Source organism: Lipotes vexillifer, unplaced genomic scaffold (genome assembly GCF_000442215.2).
Source record: "Lipotes vexillifer unplaced genomic scaffold, Lipotes_vexillifer_v1.1 scaffold329, whole genome shotgun sequence".
NCBI lineage: Eukaryota > Metazoa > Chordata > Mammalia > Artiodactyla > Lipotidae > Lipotes > Lipotes vexillifer.
In genome coordinates, this window is record NW_006774067.1 from 5,424,590 (window position 1) to 5,447,133 (window position 22,544).

Sequence of the window (22,544 nt, forward strand, 5' to 3'; positions counted from 1 at the left end):
ATTTTTGCGACTGGTTTCCTGTATTAAATTCTCTCTGTTTGAAATGCACAGAGTGGTTTCTCTTATCCTGACTGGACACTGACTGATACAGTTTATGAAAGTTTTTCTCTAGTCCAGAAACTAGAGCTTATTTCCCTTAAGGTGATGGTACCCAGACAGGATGGTGTCAAATTTTTATGGCAATGGAGATATTTATGGTACAACTACACGCACTCCAAAGCAAGTGACTATAAAGCTAAAGTGAAAAGAATCACAGTCTTCTCGTGCTGTTCCTGTGTGTGTGCCAGTGCCTCTCTCCTGTCACTACATTCTTGGATTGAACTTCCAGCAATTGGTAAAATCTTTTATACTGCACAAATATGGAGTTCTTTTTTCCCCTTATCTGAAGGGCAATAAAGTTGGGAGAAAAAAGACTATTAAGAGCCATATTAATTTCTACCTTTTGTGGCCACATGTCTTATTATAGGAGCTCATTAGAATTATTGTATAAAAAGATTGTCAACCAGTTTGTAAATGTGTATATATAAGAAGTTATTGATAAACTTTTAAGGCAGACATTTGTCTCACTTTTGAGTTTATTGTATTTTATGAAATAAGTGGTCCATTCCTGGGCTACAAACTATTATGTGTCCATTAGAAGATAAGACACTTACATCAGAAGGCAAATCAAGTACATCATTAAGTATACAGAATTAGTTCACTAGTTATTATTACTGTAGTAAGACTTTCCTGATGAAGGAAGCAGTGTATTGACTTATTTTAAGGAGCACTTCTCAAGAAGACTTTAATAAAAGGTTCAAATTTAGTGCTCCCCTCTCTATAGTTTCATATCATTTTGCATATACTGTGATATAGAATTTAAGGATAATATAATATATAATAATATGATAATATAAATAAGAATTAGTTGATTGTGACTTTGTCTCCCTAATTTATTATGGCATCTTTGAAGATTACCTGTGGCCTAATGATAATAACAATTTTTAAAAATTATTTATCTTTAGGAACCCTATTAGCATATTCTAAATACTTGTTAAATAAATGTTGCATGAACATATAAAGATAAGTTAGATTCTCATTGTTTTTGAGGGAGTGGAAAACTAGTTAAGGTATAAATAAGGGTAGGAGAATAAAACTAATGATTTCTATAAAGGACAACTCAAGGAGAGTTTATTTAAAAAATGAACTATTTACAAGGGATAGCACAGGGACTAAGGGCTAATATCAGCTCAATTCTTACCACTCATAGGCACAAAGAGATGAAGCAGAGAGCAGTTATTGGAATTAGAAAGAACCACAAAGGAGAGAGAATTATCTTGAGTTGTGTTGAGCAGACCAATGAACTTTGGTGGATGGGCAGGCCAATTCAAGGCAACCTAGCAGAAGGGAGGCAAAGGAATAAATATTTTGACCTAAATTTACCCCTTCCATTTGATTTCTTGGGTGCTCACCATTGAATGAGCCCAACCAGAACCCAGAGGATGGGGAAATCCTGTTGATGTGGTTGGTCCAGGTCAGACTCCCAAGTCACAGAGCAAGGTTCAGAAATATGGCGAGTGGAGGGCTTCCCTGGTGGCGCAGTGGTTGAGAGTCCGCCTGCCGATGCAGGGGAAACGGGTTCGTGCCCCGGTCCGGGAAGATTCCCACATGCCGCGGAGCGGCTGGGCCCGTGAGCCATGGCCGCTGGGCCTGCGCGTCCGGAGCCTGTGCTCCACAACGGGAGAGGCCACAGCAGTGAGAGGCCGGCGTACCACAAAAAAAAAAAAAAAAAAAAAATATGGCGAGTGGAATGGAAGATTATATACAACTGTAGCTTTCTTTCAAAAGGTTTCTCTTTTGGTCCACTGAAGGAGAGGATTTCTAAAAGACATACATGGTATTTATTTGAATGGAAATATCTCTCTCTATAGCATTGCCACCTATTCTGAGGCTACTTAATGATATTTTCATTTTAAGAATTATTTCAGACCTATATAAGAAGGTTTATATAGAGAGCACAGTCATATACCTATCATCCAGCCTAATAAATAACACATTAAGAAAAACAGATGGAAGCCCCTTGGGTATTCTCCTCATTCACTTTCCCTTCCACCTCCACAGAGGTAACCAGCATCTGGAATCGTGTGGTTATCATTCTCATTCATGTCTAGAAATGTTGCCATATATATATTTTTTAATGTTTTAAAATTTTATTTATTTATTTATTTTTGGCTGTGTTGGGTCTTCGTTTCTGTGCAAGGGCTTTCTCTAGTTGTGGCAAGCTGGGGCCACTCTTCATCGCGGTGCGCGGGCCTCTCACTGTCGTGGCCTCTCTTGTTGCGGAGCACAAGTTCCAGACGTGCAGGCTCAGTAGTTGTGGCTCACGGGCCTAGTTGCTCCGCGGCATGTGGGATCCTCCCAGCCAGGGCTCGAACCCGTGTCCCCTGCACTGGCAGGCAGATTCTCAACCACTGTGCCACCAGGGAAGCCTGTTACCATATATTTTTACCTACCCCAAAACTTATAGAATTATTGTTGAATTGGTCTATAGTCTTAGTTATGCAGGATGAATAAGTTCTAGAGATCTCCTGTACAGCATAGTACCTACAGTTAACAGGACTGTATTGTGCACTTAAATATTTGTTAAGAGGGTAGATTTTGTGTTGTGTTCTTTCTTACTACAAAAGGAAGGAACGAAGGCAGATGGAAACTTTTGGAAGTGGGGACATATCTATTACTTTGATGTGGTGATGGTTTCACAGGTGTGTGCATATGTCCAAACCCATTAAAATATACACATTAAATTTGTGCAGCTTTTTTTTTTTGGCCTTGCCACGTGGCTTGTGGGATCTCCGTTCTCCCACCAGAGATTGAGCCCCAGGCTGCAGCAGTCAAAGCCCGGAATCCTAACCACTAGGCAACCAGGGAACTCCCATGTGCAGCTTTTTATATAGCAATTATACCTCAATAAAGCTGTTAGAAAACTATAGAAATGATATCACACTGCATGTATCATTCTGCAACTTGATTTTTTCACTCAATATTTTTATTTTTGGGGATCTCCTCAGGTTGATACATTTAGCACTATTTCTTTTTCATTCACTTTCATTGTTCTACAGTATTCTATGACTTAATGACACAACTTCACTTTCTGTTTTCAACATTAGAATCCTATGATTTTAAAATTCAGAATATTTACTATAGCTATGCCTTTTTATTTTCTTAATATTAGTTCATTTCCTTCTCAGGTTTCATTCTGCAGTAGTGAAGATTAGTGAATCCCAGTAATTTTCTTTTTTTAAGTTACTCTATGTCAGGGGAAGCCCTAGGTAAATTTTATCTTCCACTGTCTTTATCGTGACTTGCAACCTCAAATGTGTTAACCTGTGCAAAGTGCTTGGAAGGGAATGAGGCACAGAGTAAGTGCTGGAGAACTATCGTCTGAGGAGCACTTGGGAGCATTAGGGTAAGAAACCAGACGGTCTGGGTGTGAATCTCAACTGTGCTACTTGGTACCTCTGTGTGACTTTGGGCAAGTTACTCAGCCTTTCTGTGCTTCAATTCCCTGATCTGTAAAATGGGGGTGTAATAATAGTCCCTACCTTATAGGGCTGTCTTGAGGACTAAATGAATATATGAGAACTTACAGAGAACACAGAACATACCCAGCCAGTCGTAAGTTGTTTTTGTTATTTCAGGAGTCGTAAGTTTTTTTTGTTATTTCAGGTTCCTCGTGCCCTCACTCCAGGCGTTGTGCACTGTGGCTCCTGCACGCTCTGCCGACTTGGAACCTGGATACTCCAGCTCTTGCCAAGGTGCTGGTGAGTTGCTACATTGCTCCTTTCAGTGGTATTTCCCTTTAACACACTCATGCTGAATGAGTCTGATGGTGAGCACACCTTCCTGGTGCCACACTCCTATTTCCATCTGGTCTAGACCATCTGCATCCATTCATCTTCCTTCACAAGGTGTTATGACACAAGAGACTTTCAAATATTCATTGTTTTCCTTTCTACACGAATGTACATTTTTGTCGAAAAAGCTGCTAGGCGCTGAACTGGTGACATGACTTAAACTTTGAAAAGTTTTTTTCCTTTCCTTTCAGCTTAATGCTTCTTACTCATGCCACGTATCTTTCCTCTAGCTGGAGGTAGCGGGTGGGAACAATGGTCTGAGCCTTGTTTGGTAGGAAATCCAGTCTTTCTCACCTCATTGAGTTTTTCCCAAGAAGTCTGACAGGGTCTCACACATAATTAGAGCTGTGGCCTCTCCATCTGCTTTTGCATTGCTGTTCCATGAACCTTTTGTTTCAGTGAGTCACTGATCTGTTGCCGCCCTCATTGCCCATTTGCTGCTAACCTTTAGGCACTCTGCTCCCCTCCCGCTAGGCTCAGACCCAGGCATGGACCCAGATTGAACACAGTCCTTGGAACCCATCTTCCTTGAAGCTCAGTCTGCCCACTTGGTCAGGCTGTTGTCTCCATTTGGGCAATTTTTGTTTTTGTTTTTGTTTTCAATGCTGGACTTTCTCTTCCCTTAGTCTGGTTTCTTTCAGGGAACCCTTGTACCATATAATGGGCAGATGTCCAAACTCCAATTGCTGGTCAGGTTTCAGTTCTTTCCTACAGAGCTCCGGGGCCCATGCAGAGTAGGGTTCCTGGCCATTCCATGTCAGGAAACAGTCTGAACTGCTTGGAGCACACAGGAGGCATCTAGGGGTGGGGTGGCCTGCCTCTTCAAGTCATCCTGAAGGACTGCTCTTTGTACCCAAGATCATATCAGCTGCTTGAGTTTCTAGGTGGATATGGCAGTCACTTTATAAGCAGAAAGCCCAGAACCTGTAAACCTTTTAAAAATGACAATTATTTGAGTATTGAAATAAGAGTGTTCTTGTGAAACCACAAGAATGTAAAATATCAGCGATGGAAAAATTTTAAATCCTAGACAATGTTCTGTCTGTAGGGTATGAAAGGATTATGGGAGTCTTTATGATTGACAAGTATCTAAAGAAACTGATATAACGCGGTTCCCTTCATAATGTTGCATATTAACCAAGTACTGTTTTGTACCACAAACATTGTTGAGACTAGATCTGACCATTGCCAGGTTGTGTTCTGTAAAGCAGGCTATGGTGATGAACACAGGGAAGCTCCCTGCTCTCATGGAGCTTATGTTCTAGAAGTTTTGGATTTGATTAGACTATATTCTAGGAGATTTGGGAATCTAGTCATTTCATGTGCAGAAAAGGTGGCTCTTCCTAGTATGAAAGCGTATATTATGAGAGACAGAACTGTCTGTTTGAGGATAAGGGGAAAAATGAATGTTCAGAAAATAGTGAAGACGTCAGATGTGAGTATAGTTAAAATATAATATGAAAAATGCTATGGTAGCATATAAACAAGATATACCTTAGAATAATGGGCATTAATCAGATTTCACAAGAGGGTAAATTTAGGCTTTAATAACAACCTAATAAACGAGTTTCAGGAAACAGCACCAAGCTGGACCAGACGAGAGACTTCCCTAGCTGAGAATCAAGGAGACATCCAGGAGGTAATTACAGGATAGCTCAGGACATCTGAAATATAAGAGAGGAGTCTCACGAGCAGATATGGGTAGACCTTTCTCCCTGAGGGTCAGAGGTGAAGGCAAGTCAGACAGTGGTTATAATATCTGGGGGAATGGTGGAGGCATGTCTAATAAAATAGCCAGAAGCCCAGATTCATAGCTTGAGAAGCTCTGCTTTCTGGTTAGGCTTTGCATCATTGCGAAATAGAAATAACAGGTTATTAAAATAATTCAAATTCCTACTAAAAGGAAGTCTCAATAACAGAAATCTCTTGCAATTCAAAGTTTATTATATGAAAATTATACAATAATTGGTAGGATAACATATGGTTCCTTTTCCCAGTTTCCACTTAAGAAAAGGAACAGACTTCAGTCAAGTTAGATGGGGTTAGAATAGGGCAGGAAAACTTTATTCCCCTCCAGAATACTCTCAATTTAGTTGTAATAATAATATGTCTTTCATATAGAAAGATGAAACTTTTGAACCACCGTTAGGAGGGAATATCTTTTGAGGGTTCCCCTAACCACCCCCTCAAAGGTGAGGAAATTGGATTGGTGCCCTGGTCTCACCTCATAGCTAACATGCTGGCTACCAAATATATGTGTGCAAGGTACTAGGAACATAAAGAGGCATGAGATGTGATGTATATTCCCAACCTTCACAGAACTTAAAATCTTGAGAGAAAGACACAAGAAAAAGCAACACCAGGTAGGGTAGCATTAAGGTGTAGACTAAGGTCTTGGATCAGACACCAGCTGTGTTGCCCATACGCAAACCTGGAACCTTGATAGAAGAAGAATGTGTAAGCAACTGAGGCTAGACATTTCTCCAAACAATTTCTCAGGACAATTCACTAAAAATAAATTTCCAAAAAGTCAATATGTCGAAGTTGATGAATTATGGAAGACTTTTTTCGAAGTTTAGTTTTGTTACAGTCTTTCCACCTTTTACTAAGGATTTATCTGTCCAATTTAGCTGGGTGCTAATTTCACACATATTTTACACTCCAGATGCCTAGTATTTTTCAAATGCTTAATGCTTTATCTGTGAATGTGTGGTCTTTGAAAAAATATCCGGTTTATTGCTGGACTATTTAAGGCTCATCTGTTATTGGGACTTAAGGGTTTATTTTCTTTCAGATCCCTCCCAATCCTCTTGAGATCTAAGTAAAGAAAGGGGAAGCCCAAATGGAAAAGGGAAACCTATTTGAAGCCATGAAAACACAGACATTACTGAATTGTTTCAGTAATATTTTATCGTCAGAAAAAGATTCAAAAGATAAATCAGTATGGGCTGCCTGGGGATTATGTTATGGGAATTTCGATTATCAAATAACTAAGATTTACTCCAGGAGGCATATTTGTAGTCATTCCTTGCTAGGGATAAAAGAGGGTGATGTAAGCTTCAAGAGTAAAGTAATGTGTGATATATTTTGGAAGAAATAACTGGAAAAAAATAACAAGAACTTCTGGCTTGATGCTCCAGGAATACAGCTAAACAGACCAAGATTTTATTAAAAGAGAAAAATTGCATATTACAGAAATGAGAAGACAACGTTGTATGGGTAAAAAGACACTGTGATGTTTTAAGCTGGATGAATAAAACAGAAGGTGACAATGGAAATACGAATAGGAGGCACAGAAATGGGGGCTAGAAAATGCCAAATGTACAAATTTTTTTTCTGGGAAAAGAGAGAAGTTCATGTTGATAAATGAAACCACTGTGAACCTGCCTTAGAAATGAACGTGTGAATTTTGAGGAGTTGGTTGACTTTTGCTCACATGGTTAGAATATTGGGAAAGTTGCATTTAAAAATTTTTTTAAAATTTTATATCGGAGCATAGTTGACTAAGAATGTTGTGTTAGTTTCAGGTGTACAGCAAAATGATTCAGTTATATACATATACATGTATCCATTCTTTTTCAAATTGTTTTCCCATTTAGCTTATTACAGAATATTGAGTATAGTTCCCTGTGCTATACAGTAGGTCCTTGTTGGTTATCTATTTTAAATATAGTAATGTGTACATGTCAAGTCAGACAGGGAAAGTTGCATTTAATGAAGAGATAAAAAAAATCTTGATTTGAGGAGGAACGTATTTTTTCTAGGCTTTTAACATATTTGAATAGAAAACATAAGATAAAGAGAAGATGAAAAAAATTAGAGGTAACCAAATTTGATCCTGCCTGTATTTTGTAGAAGCAGAGAAAAGATCTCTTAAGGGAAAAAGAAAATATTTTTATTAATTAAACAATTATTCAGAAGGATTGGAGAACAGAAGGTATAGGAAAAAATTTCCCTGTGTGATGCATCAACCTGATTCTTATTTTGTGACCACTAACCTGTTAGAAGCTACTATCTGCTTAACAGGCTTTTACTTTTCAATTTTGTTTTTAGCTGTTAGAAGAACCAAAGGGACATTGCTATAATTCAACACTGCTGGCAACATTATGTTGGGACATAAATTCCAAGAACTGTATTATATAGAGTAAGGGCAAGATTGTATGAGAGTAAGATAAGACAGGAAAAAAAGAGAGGAATAATGAAAACGGACACCATAACCATGTTCGGAAGAGAACAATGAAAGTAGAGTAGAGCACTGGGGAAAGTGCTCTGGCTGAGGCCCAAATCGTCAGGGAAAGGCTTTCAAAAATTAGAGAATTCATAGAGAATGTGTCTAGTCTTATTTGATACCCCAATGTGTATAGGTCCGGTGGGGAGTAGAGAGTTTAAACATCTTTGTATTTAGAGAGAAGATCCCATGATCGTGTGCTTCCTGTCTAACTTCCTTCCCTTTACGTGTGTCATTTTGTCCCCTTCAATGTTATGTGGGATCCGAAGTCAGCAGGTCACAGATTCTGTTAGCCTGTGGAGAACAGTGCAGGCAAGAAAGGCAAACCCATATTAGGAATCTGTGTGGATTTCAGTCTAGATAAATTACTGCATTTTCCAGGGTGAAAAGTGTCTAGTGTAATCAACCTGACACCAAGTTGGTCTGGAGAGCTGGTGCCGTATTGGCTGCTCAGAACTTGTCTCTGTTGCTGACAGGTTTGGACGTTCAGCAGAAGCAAAATTGAAATCAGCTCTGGAGAGTGGGAGCCCATGCAGTTAGGCTCATGCCCCCGTCTGGATCACCATGGCTGTCCTGTTCATGTCCACATTGTGCCAAGATGGGACAGAGGCTGCTGATGGCCACTGGCAGTCATTCTGTCTACTTCTTGTTTATTGTCTTCTCTGCCATAGGTGTTCTCTGATGGATAAAACACAGTACATTTCCCCACTCCCACAGGTGCCTCCATATATGCCTTTCCAGACCTTTGTGTCTTCAGTCTTACTATTTATTCTTTAAGCCATATTTATTCTTGACTCAAACCCTTCTCTTTCCACACAAAGTGGATGACCAGGTGGACTGCCTAAAGCCCTACGTACTGGAAGGATTTCCTTCCCCACTTCCTTTCAGGGCTGCTCTGAATTGGGCTGTACAGCGGCAACCGTCTATTTTCGGCTTATACTCACATATGGAGTTGATCAGGCTGTGAAACAAACTTGGCCATTTCCCTCCTCCATTAGCTGATCATACTGGACTCCCCATGGAGCCATAGATATGAGCTGGGAGAGAGGTACTGGTGTGATGGTGGTAGATAACACGAGGGTCTGGGGCAGCTTCTATGCAGCTTATTTACACCTGATCCCAAATGTACCATTTGCATCTTATGGGATGCTGCTGGGCCCACCCGACCTTATGTTTTGGTGGGTCTGGTAGAACTCAGCTTGTGGTGGACATGCATGTCCCATAAAGTCTGTCACATCTCTTCTGTGAGAGAAGAATCTCTTAATTCACTTAAGTTTCTGTAGTTGGTTCTTTTATCAGCAGCTGAATACAATTTCTAACTGACACAAAATTTTATATCTCACAACATGATACTCGAGCTGTGTTGTGTAAGCTACTGTCAGTCCTGGACTTTGCTAGCAGTGGCAATAAAACCAGAAACTAGTGCCAGAATATAGACCAATTTCTTCACTAAACACACTGTTCAATTCAACTAATTTTTTTGGGGGGGGTTGCAAGATGTTCTCAATCAGTGAAGCAGTATGATGATTTATTTTCTGGTGTAAAGCTCTTTATCTCATGATGGACTGGTCGCAAAGAGTTTGTATACTGCCACCTTAAGAAGCACCAATCTAAGAGATACATCCCAAAGTGTAATTTTGAGACAGATGCACTGGGAGATAACAAAAAGAGATAAACAAAAATTCTTTCATTCAATTGTTGATTCCATTTTGAAATTTAAAACTGTCATTATTGACTGGGACTATTGAGAAATCTTCTTTTTTTTTTTTTGTGCTGTACAAGGGCCTCTCTCTGTTGTGGCCTCTCCTGTTGCGGAGTACAGGCTCCTGACGCGCAGGCTCAGTGGCCACGGCTCACGGGCCCAGCCGCTCCGCGGCATGTGGGATCTTCCCGGACCGGGGCTCGAACCTGTGTCCCCTGCATCGGCAGGCGACTCCCAACCACTGCGCCACCAGGAAAGCCCAAGAAATCTTCTTTTAAGGAATCCCTTAACTACCTCACTTGGAAGCATGATAGTGAAAAATTATTACATGATTTGGTTTCACAGACTTCTGTAATCACAGCAGTGTCTGACATTTTGTTTACTTGAAAGCAAAGTAAACACTTTTCATTACATGCTTCTTAGTATGCCATTTGTCTGACAGCAAACTTTGCATACCACAAAGCAGTTGTTTTACACATAGATTCGGCTTCAGTTTCAGAGTGGAGATCGAATTACATGGTTTGCCAATACATGTAGTAAGTGCTAAATATATGGCAGCTATTATTCTTATTTGAACTTGGGTTAGTTCAACACTATTTGACCCCCATCCCCCAGATCCTACTGTGTTTATCAGAATGTATTTTTTATGGATGGAAATGAATGGACAGACCTGTGTAAACCTTTAAGGACAGTCTTTATTACTGCTAAAATTACTTAGCTAAGCCCCAAGCTGAACCACTACACTTCTATCTTTATCTGTAGAAAACCATGGAATAAACACCAATAGCTACTCACTGCTCTAGATCTCATAACTTTTTCAACTTTCTAGTGAGGGTTAAAATGCTCTATTTCAAGATCATATTATTCTTGGGAACCACTTATTCTGACTGTATGCACAACTTTTCTTTCCATATGAATTCAATTGGCATTAATTCCATTAGAAATTCTGCCATAGAAAATCTTTCCTCATTGCCAAATGATCGAATGGTACGATTCTTATCATCCTTTTAGTCTAATGAGGTCAGCCTCTGGTTATGGTAAGGATAATGCTTTCTTAACTACAGAACTCAATTTCCCTAGTCTGCCTTTCAAGGAAATGTACTCTTTGAAGAAATTCTATGGCCAAGTAGAAGACATTTCTAGCTAAGTCATCTGCAAATCAGTGGAGGATGCTCATATAAAAAGGGACAATAGCTAGAATTTCTACTTTTGAACAAAAATGGTCTGTGACAACTGGGCATGACCAGGTTAGCATCTTAAATTTTTATGGGATTAGAAAGGGAAGAAACTAAAAATCCAAAAACCAAAAACACAGGAAAGAGAGGTCTAGGTGGGAGAGGGGTGTTGGAGAGGGTAGAATGCAACCGAGGAAAGCATCACCAGTGGGACTCGGAATGGCTCAGATTTCCTTCCCTTTTTAGGTCAGTTGAATTAGGGGGTTGAATTAGGTGCTCTCCTGTCTTGTGTTTCTTCTCACTTTTCTTATTCTAGGGACTTAATGTATTTGTATTTAATTTGACTTATAGGAGAATAAATCATGTCACTGTTCTATGCTTTAATTACCTCATAAGCATATCTGATACTAAAAGTATTTAACAACTGGTATGGCATGGGCACTGACCAATTAGAAAAAACACTGATTAATCAGAAGGTTCATGAGCCACAAGTAGAGAGACCATATAATTAACTGTCCAAATCAGGATACGGTGGAGGGTGAAATGAGGCACTATTAAAAATTATGCCAGAATGAGAGGCATAAACAGGGGCCATCCCAAGCAAACTTGGGTGTATGGTCACTCCAGTCATAAATAAAGAGTAATGTGTGTAATGGCTGAATAAAATTAAAAGTTTGCCTTGGAGTCTTTTTCAAATCTGTAACATTTTATGTATCCATTGAACATATTTAGTCTTAAGAGTATTTGATACATTTGTCTAACACTGGTTTCTAGAGCACATTTCTAAAAGAATCCAGCCTACATGAGGGAGCAGCCTTTAGACACGCCTGCAGGAAGAGTGACAACAAGGTTTAGACTCTGCTAATACCCTAGGCAGATACACAGATTTACATGTAGCTATAGCTACAGATGTAAACAGATACAGATATTCAAAACTATCATCATATTTTGTAATTTTTAAAAATTATTTGGTTGCACCGGGTCTTAGTTGTGGCAGGCGGGCTCCTTAGTTGTGGCATGCAAACTCTTAGTTTCGGTATGCATGTGGGATCTAGTTTCCTGACCAGGAATTGAACCTGAGCCCCCTGCATTGGGAGCACGGAGTATTAACCACTGTGCCACCAGGGAAGTCCCTATCATGTTTTGGAGTGTTTACTGTTAGCCAGGCTTTTTCAGTTTTAGATGAATGCTGAAATTGATGATGAAATTGAGGTCAATTCAGGAAGGTAAATGGTGTGACTGCCGGACTCATAACCTCTTATCACTTGTATGTGATGGGATCGGAGCTATGTGAGAGCACCTCCCACTACCAAACGCCTCCCTTACTGCTGATACTCTGCTTCCTTGCTTAGGGTCTTGTAGAGCAGGGGACAGACAAATAAATCTACCACTTAGAATTCCATATAAAATTTGCTGTGATACATGTAGAGCGAACGAAATCATACGGGTAAGGGAAAACTTCCTACTGAAGGACTGCTCGAGGTGAATTTTTAAGGATGGGTAGGAAATAACCAGAAGCAAAGGGATCTGTGTGTGCAAAGACACCCAGCACAAAACCCTGCATGACACGTTTGGGGAATAATAAGTATTTGGGGATAGTTGGAGGTGAAGGGGTGGTCTTTGTGCTCAGTTGATTAAGGTGACAGCATTCTTTACACCTTCAGGAATTATTTCAAAAGGCTTCCAGTGTAGTAACAATGTGATTTATTTGCACTTTAGGAAGAACTTTCTGGCAGAGGTGTGGCAGACAGATTAGTGAGAGGCCAGCTTGGTGGCGGAGAGATCAGTTAGGAATTGTAGGAATTTAGATGAAACGTTATGGTTTTGAAAAACCATCCATCTCCCCCTTCCTTAGTTCCAAAGCACTCTGAGTCATAAATAAAGTGTGAAAATAGCAGAAGAACGAACAAGAACAGCCTAAGGATCTAGGTTATTAAGTGGAGGAGGGATGCTTGGAAGCTTCAAAGGAGATGAAGAGATCAAGCAAATGCAAGATGAGAGGAAGGGAGGGAGGGAGGGAGGGAAAAAAAGAGGGAGGGAGAGAGGGGGATAGGGGAGAGAGAGAGAGAATCCCTACTGTTGCTTACTTCCCGTCTTTGCTCTACTTTTTGTTTCCTTTGCCCAACTCTGCCCTTGCAACTACTCTCAATAGTTTTTCCTTTGCTTCCTTCTCCTAAATATAACTACCTCAGTTTCTTTGTATTCTTAAAAAGGGAGGAGTACTGCAGTAAGACAAGTGAGATCAAACCAGAAAAGTCTTTGCCAAGTTGTGGACTTGTTGATAAGTTCTTCTTATGTCCTTTACTTCTTACCTTAGACATCCTCCTTGTCATTGAAGCAGGTGGGTAAGTGACACTGAGGCAAGGGAAGACCCAGAACATTCACTAATGAATGTTCAATCATTAGTGATTTAGTTAAACCCATTAACTTATGACTGATTCAGTGTCATGTGTATGAAGTGATTCACCCTGAACCACTTTAAAACTGCTTTTGCCCTTCTCTGTGCTTCTTGAATCATCTTCCTTCTCACCTCATTGCTACGTAAGCTTTCCTCTCTGACTCTCATTGCTTGGGATTTTATCTATCACATTCCTACCTTTGCTCCCCGTTTAATGTAATGAAAGCTGCCACCTGTACACTAGCTAGGCTGTTCTCTTTAGCACAGGAAGCAAAAGAGTCCACTTTTAAAAAAGAAAATAAGCTTTTACCCTAAATGTAGTGAAAATGTAATGCTTTAATATTTAGGTAGGTTGAAGTTAATGCAAATAAATAGAAGAGAGAAAGAGAATGAAGAATAAAGAAAGATAGAAGATGAAAAAAAAAAAAAGACTGCAGAAAGTGACCAGGAAATAGAGTAGTTTTGTTTGTACATTTATGTCTGTGTTTTTCTAATAGTTGTTGGAATTGCTCCATGTGGTTCTATTTATTCTATTAATAAAATCTGATGATTTAAGACATTAGAAATAGGGAATGGAAAAATAATGTATTTTCCCAGCCAAACCAAACCCAGTCCTTAGCTCTTATTTTCTGAGATTGGCCCCCTATAGACCTTACTTTTACCAACTGCTAGCATCACAGAAACCACGAAAACCTCAGGTAAAAAAAGAGCCCTAATGATTTTAAATTAAAGAAAATTTAAATTTGAGAACTAAATAATTTTTGAATTATTATTGGGTATAGACTACTTATATTTCTAACCTTTCCTCTTGTTATACATTTAGGATAACACTCACTACACCAAAAAAAAATCTAATTTAAGTGTTGGAAAGATTGACCAAAACAAAAGTTCTAGGAATAAAAGCAGAAAATAAGCACATCCTTTCATCTAAGTTTTGGACTCAGAAGACCCCACCATAACGTAGAAGTAATGTATGAGGGACTTTTTCATGCTTGACACACACTTTTTTTTTTTTTTTTTTTTTTTTGCTGTACGCGGGCCTCTCAGTGTTGTGGCCTCTCCCGTTGCGGAGCCCAGGTTCTGGACGCGCAGGCCCCGCAGCCATGGGCCCCGGGGCCAGCCGCTCCATGCCATGCGGGATCTTCCCGGACCGGGGCACGAACCCGCGTCCCCTGCATCAGCAGGTGGACTCTCAACCACTGCGCCACCAGGGAAGCCCGACACACACTTTTAGTATAAGATTCTTCTGCAAGAAGCTTCTAAAGAATAGAAATATTCATAAAACAGCTTATGTAAGTACCATATAACTAATCCATGAACAATTTAGTTCCACTCAGGCATTTAGAAGGTAAATGTTATCCATTTCTATATATTTAAAATTTTCAGCCAAAACTATTTTAGCCATATAACTTTACAGCATACAGAAAAAAAAAATACACATAAAAGTAAAAAATGTGTTTTGCAATGAATCTGCCACTGATAGGACATGAATGTGCAATTAAATGGGCCATGCTGGAGAAAGGAAAGATTGGCTACTGGGTGGATGCCAGTGGTATCTTTTGACGCTTCTTGGCCTCATGTGTTCCTGATCAGGCAGCCAGGGATCTGGCAAACCCAGGCCAGGAAGGTAGAAAACAGAACAGATTTTACTTTCAATTACGGGGTTGAGAGGGAATGGGGCATAGAACACACATTTGATCTGCTGTCAAATATTTTATTTCAAAGCCGAACACTAAATTGTAGCATAGAATTGTTACTTTTAAAGACATTTTTTTCTTATTTGCTTATTCTGAACTTCACTGTGGCATTTTATGATGGTGTAGTGTAAGGAGTGCTAAATTCAAAGACTAAAAACCTGACCAGGTGTGGTTAGCTACGTGACCGTGGGCTAGTTACTTAAGCACTCCAAGCCTCTGTTTCTCTGTCTAGAAAATGACGTGATTGGTTTAGATGATTATAAATTGTACTGAGTGGCCCTTGGGTAAATCTGGCTTGCAGATGTACTTTTGGCCTTTGCAGTATCACAAGATGTGTTAACTAGTAACCAATATTAAAAAAGCAGGACATTTCACTAAAACATAGATTTCTGGCTTCTCTTGAAAAATTGGAAGGTCTGGTAACTCAGGACCCACAGTTTTATGGAGCAAAAATATGCTGGTACTGAGTGCATCAGATACCTTTTGATCTAATTGGGAATGTTCTCTTTAGGCTGTCCCATTGCCAGCCACTGGACCCATTCAACTCACTACATTTATTTACTTTACCCACCTGACCTTTTTAGACATTTTAGTTTTCCACCCCTTGTCTAGAGCAATGGTTTCTAAATGTGTCTTACAGAGCCTTAGTCATGAAAGGAACCTTATGAGGAATCAAGAGGCCGGGAACAGGGGTCCAACCTCTCACCACCTTTAAGCAAAGAGTTCAGTTTTTATTTGTTTTACATATTAGGATCTAAAATGGCCTCGGGGCACAGACTTTTAGCTCATCCTCTCAAATATCTTCTGTCCTTCTTCCATAGTAATTGAATTTTAGCTGAGCATGTGAATGTTAAGAATAAACAGTACAGCTCCCAGCATCCTTTGCATCTAGGTATGGCCATGTGACTGATTTCTAGCCAATGGGATAGGAGCAGAGTGATGTGTACAAAATTCAGGTTGTGCCTGAAATAGGAATTTGGTGATGAGCGATCTAGGACCATGTGGACAAAGATATCACACTAGAAATGACAGAACAACATTATGGAAGAGTCCTGGGTCCCTAGATGACTCTCTGGAGCAGAGTATCCCTATTAGCAGTTCGCTACTTCAGTAGTGTTACATGAGAGAAAAATTAACTTCCATCTTGTTTAAGCCACTTTTAATTTGGGTCTCTATTACACACATGTAAAGCTGTACCTGAATTAAAACAACCTCTTAGGTCTTTCAAGCTCCAAAATTCTCTGATTATTTTACCCCTAGTTGATTTGGAATTTGAATCTATTTGAGTAATTTTGACTTGAAACAGGCAAATCATTGTTTTAAACTTTTGGAATTACTTCCTTGAATGCTTTTTTTTTTTTTTTTTTTTTTACTGAGTAGAACTTAAATTTATTTTCAGGCATGCACATGGTTATATTTTTATGAAATCATTATGCAAAAATACCGATGACCTAATGTATATTGACCAGGGAGTGTATGTTCTATTTCCTTCTAAATGATCAAGTGTTACTAACACCCTTTGCAGTTCCATTTCATCCAGAGAATGAATTTGCCCCAAGGGAGTGGAGTCAAATGTGCAAAATAAATGATGTGAGTTTGCTCTGTTTAGCTATGTAGATGGCTAGAGTAGAAAAAGATAAAGTTACTAAGCTGCCCAAGAGAGGTCTTTGAGGTAGGCTGTTTCAGGCTCAATTTAAAATCTGGCAATGATGGTCCCTAAAACTTGGACTGCTGCAACTGTTGTTATAAATAAGCAGAGGATTTCATTTTTCAAAGTCTGGGGAAAGAGAAAATTTCTATGGCAATGAATTTTATTTTTAAAATAATGTACCTGAGTGGAGATTACTAATGTCGCTCATCGTTTTGAATCCATGTCACTGCCTCATCAAACTTATGGATTGTTGAAGATAAGAAAAAATATCCAAGACAAACAAACCTTGGATGTCATTCAAGTGATGCCTTGGACTTGATGTTTTTAGTAAGTTTAACATACATCCCCCTCCTTGCCCCAAAACCTGTTATGTAATATTCAGAAGATCCTGGGAAATATTTAAATTCTAACATTTGGAACTAGAGGCAGCCATCAATAGAGATGATAAGGTTAGAGCTGGTTCTGATGAGACTCATATGTTGGGACAGATATGTTCTTGATGTTTGAAAAGTAAAATTCTTTCTTCATGATGTTTATGGGATTTGAAGTGATATAAGCATCTCACATCAATGAAGTACCCCTTGAGCATAAACAAATTCTTTTTGACAAATAGACCATCATAAAGAAAGATATAGCTATTTTGCATTAATGATTTAATTCAGCTTTCTAACGTCTTCATTTTGCTCACTTCAAAATTTGGCTTAATAAAGTACAAGGGACCATTCTCATAACAGTTGGGCAGAGTAAAACATTTATTTTTAGGGTTGATTTGGGTCTTTACATGCATAGCATTAAAAGAGAAACCTGTTTTCTATGTGGATCGGAATCTTTGGAGCTAGGAGTTGTTTTAAAGGCCTTAATTAATTTCTTTGTGCCCGATGGCTAGAAGGACATGTTAGGCTCTTTTCCTTTGGTTGAATTTCAGCATTGAGTATGTACTCTCAAGACTTATTTAGGAAGCTATTAATATTTCTCCCTAATTTGATGACTCAGAAAATGAAATAATAGGTGAAAAATCATTTCTCTCAGGAAAGTTTATGAATAGACACTGAGGCCTTTGATCTCATTCTGAAATAAATGTACTTAATTGTGAAATCTCCTTTCTTATATAACAGTGAACTAGAGAGCCATGTGGTCTTGGATATTTACATGTTATCTATGCTAATGTTCTGAAATTTTTATTATATTTCTACATATATGAATATAAAAGAGAAGGGGCCTTCTTATACTAAAATAACAGTGATTTGGGTTCTGGTTTGTTACTTATTTTTAACTTTGGTAAGTCCTCTTGCTTCTCTATGCCTCAGTTTCCCCACCAAAACAATAGAGATATACGCTTTCCTAATTATCTCCCAGGCTGTTGTCACGAGAAACTCATGGTCATTTTACATCAAAAAATGCCACCAAATAACTAGGTGGCTACTTTGAACAAACACTGAAATACATGCTCTGTTATAAAATAAGATGCTCTATTTTGAGTGTAATTAAATACTACCTGTGCAGCCATGAAAAAGAGCCTCTGAGAGCTCCTACTGCAGAAAGCATAATTAACAGATGGTCCCAGCTGCCTCACTCTAAATCCCCCACTGCTGTCACATGGAAGCCACACTTACCACGGGCTGCTTCATGTCTGTGATTGAATATGGTAGGATTACCAAGAGAGGGCCATTTCTTGAAGAGAAAGGACTCCTCTGGTGGGAGACTTTGTCTCAAGGACTTCCCAGCAACCTCGCTGAACTTCCTTCAAATTGCATTGCAGTCTCAGATGCTTTTTACCCAGCCCCACATCCTTTCCTCTTTCCTTCACAGGGGTCAGACTTGCATTATGGTCTGACAGTTCTCTGAGCCTCGCCTGGAGCCCTTCATCATTTTCCCTCATAGATGTTTCCTCCATTAAATCTTTTGCATAACTAATCCCATCTTGACATCTGCTTTTACATAATACCTTTTTGAAGGACAATCCCTTTGAGAATACCTTGTGAGATTTTTCTATGGTTTTGTAATTTGGTAGCTAAGTTTCCCTATCAATCTGTAGTATCCATTTACGTGGGCATAAGCAATAATCTATTTTATACCGTATAACAATACAGACATTTTCAACTGTTAAATACTTTCTTTAAGAATTATAAGAATGGTTTGTCAGGAACACATCTGATGCTTTTTATGATACTATTTCAAAAGAACTTGAGTAACTGTCCTCCTAAGAATAATAAGGATAACATGCAAACAAAGGAAACATGCATACATGGCATGGTTTTGAGTCATTGTGACTATTTCTTTTTCTTATTCCTCCCAGGACACCCATCAAAATAGCAAAAGCAAAGCCAGTGGAAAGTATTTTTTATTTCTTTTTAACAAAGATGTAATTAGTAGACCAGCTCACATGAACAAAGTAAAGTGGAAATTTAAGGCTAATTAGGGCACAAGTTCTGTTTTCACTGAATTAGCAGAATAATTATGACTGCTAGTTAAATGAAATATTTTCAGCCCTTTTCTTATACATAGTTTTTATGTACTTAATCATACTGTACTTAAAATTTTATATTTCTTATTTTTTCACTTATAAGCTATTTTTCTATTGCTTCGTAATCATTCTTACAAAATTATATAGTAATCTAACTAGAGGATGCGTCATGTCTTACATTGTCTATCTTCTTGAATATTTAATTTGCTTCTAATTTTTTACTGCTGAAAATAATGCTGCTTTGTGTAGTTTTATAAATCTCTCATATTTATAATTGTTTAGGATGAATTCCTAAGGGTGTACCCATTAAAGTTACACATTAACTATTTTGTTTCAAAAACATTTGGATCAGTTTATACCTCCCACAGAAATTATATGAGATTATTCCTTTCATCACACCCTTGCTAGGATACTAACATTAGAAAACAAAATCTCCAAGTCAGTTTGCATGGAAAAGTGGATATTTCACTGAAATGTGGTTAGTTGCCTATATGTTTGTTATTGAGCCCTATTTACACTTTTGTGAACTATTACACATTTATACGCTGAGCATTTTCCTTATTTGTATGAGCCTTTAGCTAATAAAGAAATTACTCTTGATCTATGATATTGTCATCAAATATTTACCCCAATTGGTTGTACCTTCTTTTGTTTCTTGGTGTTTTGCCTTATTCATTCTTTTTTTTTTGAATTTTATTTAATTAATTTTTTTATACAGCAGGTTCTTATTAGTTATCCATTTTATACATATTAGTGTATATATGTCAATCCCAATCTCCCAGTTCATCACCACCCCCCTCCCCCGCCATTTTCCCCCCTTGGTGTCCATAGCCTTATTCATTCTTAATGCTCCATAAGCATCTACTGAGCACTTAGGTTTTGTTAGGCTCATTACTGGAATTTGAGGATTCAGTTTTAAACAAAGACAGACGCAATCCGTGCTATCTTGTAGCTTCTACAGCGTATCAGGAATATTGGAAAATTAAACAAGCAGTTATCAAAAATATATGATATGTGCTAGATTAGGGAATCAGGTAACAGGGAGCTATTGCTGTTCTTTACAGGCCGTCTAACTCAACAGAGAGATCAAGGAATTGTAGCTGGATAAAGGGGTGGAAATGGGAGAATGGAGCTAGCAGATGAGACTGGAAAGGGCAGAAGAAGGTAAAGTTGGAGGGGTTTAAGCCATGTTAAGGAGTTTGGCTTTTATTACAAGGACTAGGGGAGGTAATTTAATGGTTGTTCAGTAGAAGAGAAACATGACGATACTTATTTTAGAAAGATCATTCTGGCTGCTGTGTGGAGAATGGCTTAAAGGAGAGCAAGCCTGGACACAGACCTGGTGGAATAACACAGATAAGGGCCAGTGATGGCCTGGATGGGCATTGTATCAGTGAACATATTACAGAAATATTTAGGGGATAGAATCCAAAGGTCCTGGGAATGAGATGTGGGCAGCAAAGGGACATGGCAGATTCCCAGACTTCTGACTTGAGTAGCTAAAGTGAAGGTGCTATTTTTTGCTGAAACTAGTTGGCAGGAAGGAATCAGCTATAGATTTTTAAATACTGTATATTCATATAATAACATTCTTGGCAATTTGTTATTATGTGATGCTAATTAATTCATTGCCATCTTTATTTTAAGTAAATTTTTGAATATCTTTTGGGCTTAGTTAAATGGAGATTTGCGATTTGCTTTAGGAGAGAATTTTCAGTCATTCTAAATAACAAGAAGCTAGGTTATCCATTGGGATTCCAGATGGATGAGAAACTGTTGGGTGTAGTTATGCAATTCTAACAGCCCTAAAGTGAGTTTCAAGATTTAGTTGATAATCATGAGAAAGATGTTTTAAAAGAACAAACAATTACTTATTATCTCCAAGGGATACACATAAATAGATGACACAGAGATGATTTTAAATGTTGCCAGTTTGAAACATCTTTACTGTCTTTTAAACATAGTGACCCCTAGCAGATAAATGGGTTTATGGTCTATTCTTACACATCTTTAGAATTAGGTGAAAGAGAATATATGTATGCATAAGATGTTAGCCTCTTTGTTGGAGGGGAGAAAGTTTCTTTCTTGGAGGGCATGTTTCTCTCCATTTTTTTTTGGAGGGGAAAAGTAAGTGCAGAAAGCAAAGATCCCAGGCAATTCTGAAAAGTATGGTTAACAAAATAAGACATGAATGACCTTGGCAAAAGGTTCTGGAACACAAAACTTTTATTATAGTTATACACTAGTGTCTTTGGGGCTCAACCTACAAGTACTAAAAATTTTGTTTGCTAAACAGTAGTTGGGAACATTTCTTGTACTTTATAACTTTCTTAATGGATCATTTGGAAGCTAAATAAATTCCTGTTGGGAGTATCATGTTCTCAGGTACACTAGACCCTCAGGCATACCGTATGCTTCTGAAACTGGTTGTGATAACTTTAAACTCCAACAGTGGTAAACTAGCTCCATCATTTCTCTCCCTCCCTCTCTCTCGCTTTCTCTCTCTTTCTCTCTGTACTCATGTAGTCTTGTAGAATAGTGCTATGGTTTAATTTTATGTCCCTCAAACATCCTCATTAAATAATAATTTAATATTCCTTGGATTTAATATTCAGCCTGTTTTCAGTCTGTGCTTTCATAAAAGCAAACAAATGGCTTTGGAGAGGGCATAGAGCATGCCAGTGAATGTGGGTGACTGGCAGGGTTCTTATTGCCTGACCATAGCCCACAATGAAACATTTCTCTAAAAAAATTATTTGGTCTGTCCTGTCAAAACTAGAAAAGGCTTGTATACGAAGCATTTGTTTTCCATCACATGGACAGCCCAGATTACTGGCTGGCTAAAGTAATTACGTGACTAGTATGTCTGGTTTGAAGGCTACGTGGTCAAACCAGAAATCATGTCTTAAAGACAGGAAATTGAGTTGTATTTATTAACCTGATTTTTAATATATTCATTTATACTATACAACTTTATATTATATACATACATAATATATATGAATATATATTCATAATATATACATTATATCGCAACTAATTTTCTGAACACTAAGGTTCTTTGAAGCTCTTAGTTTTCTTTCTGTTGAACTGTAAAATAATGCAACAGTGGGTTTGCCCAGTTTTTCCAGCTTAACTCAACTCAGTAGGCAATGGGCAATAAGCCATGGGCAATCCATTCTGCAGGGTATAATGAGGTCTTCTAACATGGTACAAAACGGACTTCTGATTTTTAGAAGAACAAAGCTTGTCCCTAGTTTTTCCCTGATGATAAGGCAATTGTGAGTAGTACCATGACTTCTTTTTTTTTTTTTTTTTTTTGGTACCCGGGCCTCT

At 38.4% G+C, this 22,544-nt stretch overlaps 1 protein-coding gene across 1 annotated transcript in view; it reads left to right on the plus strand.

Annotated features, from left to right (window-relative positions):
* Positions 1-22,544, plus strand: part of TSPAN8 (tetraspanin 8) — a 248,571-nt gene that overhangs the window by 107,753 nt on the left and 118,274 nt on the right. The window contains exon 2 of the mRNA XM_007448781.1: positions 3,706-3,800. Coding sequence (XP_007448843.1) covers positions 3,706-3,800 — 95 coding nt within the window. The remainder of the gene's footprint in view (positions 1-3,705; positions 3,801-22,544) is intronic.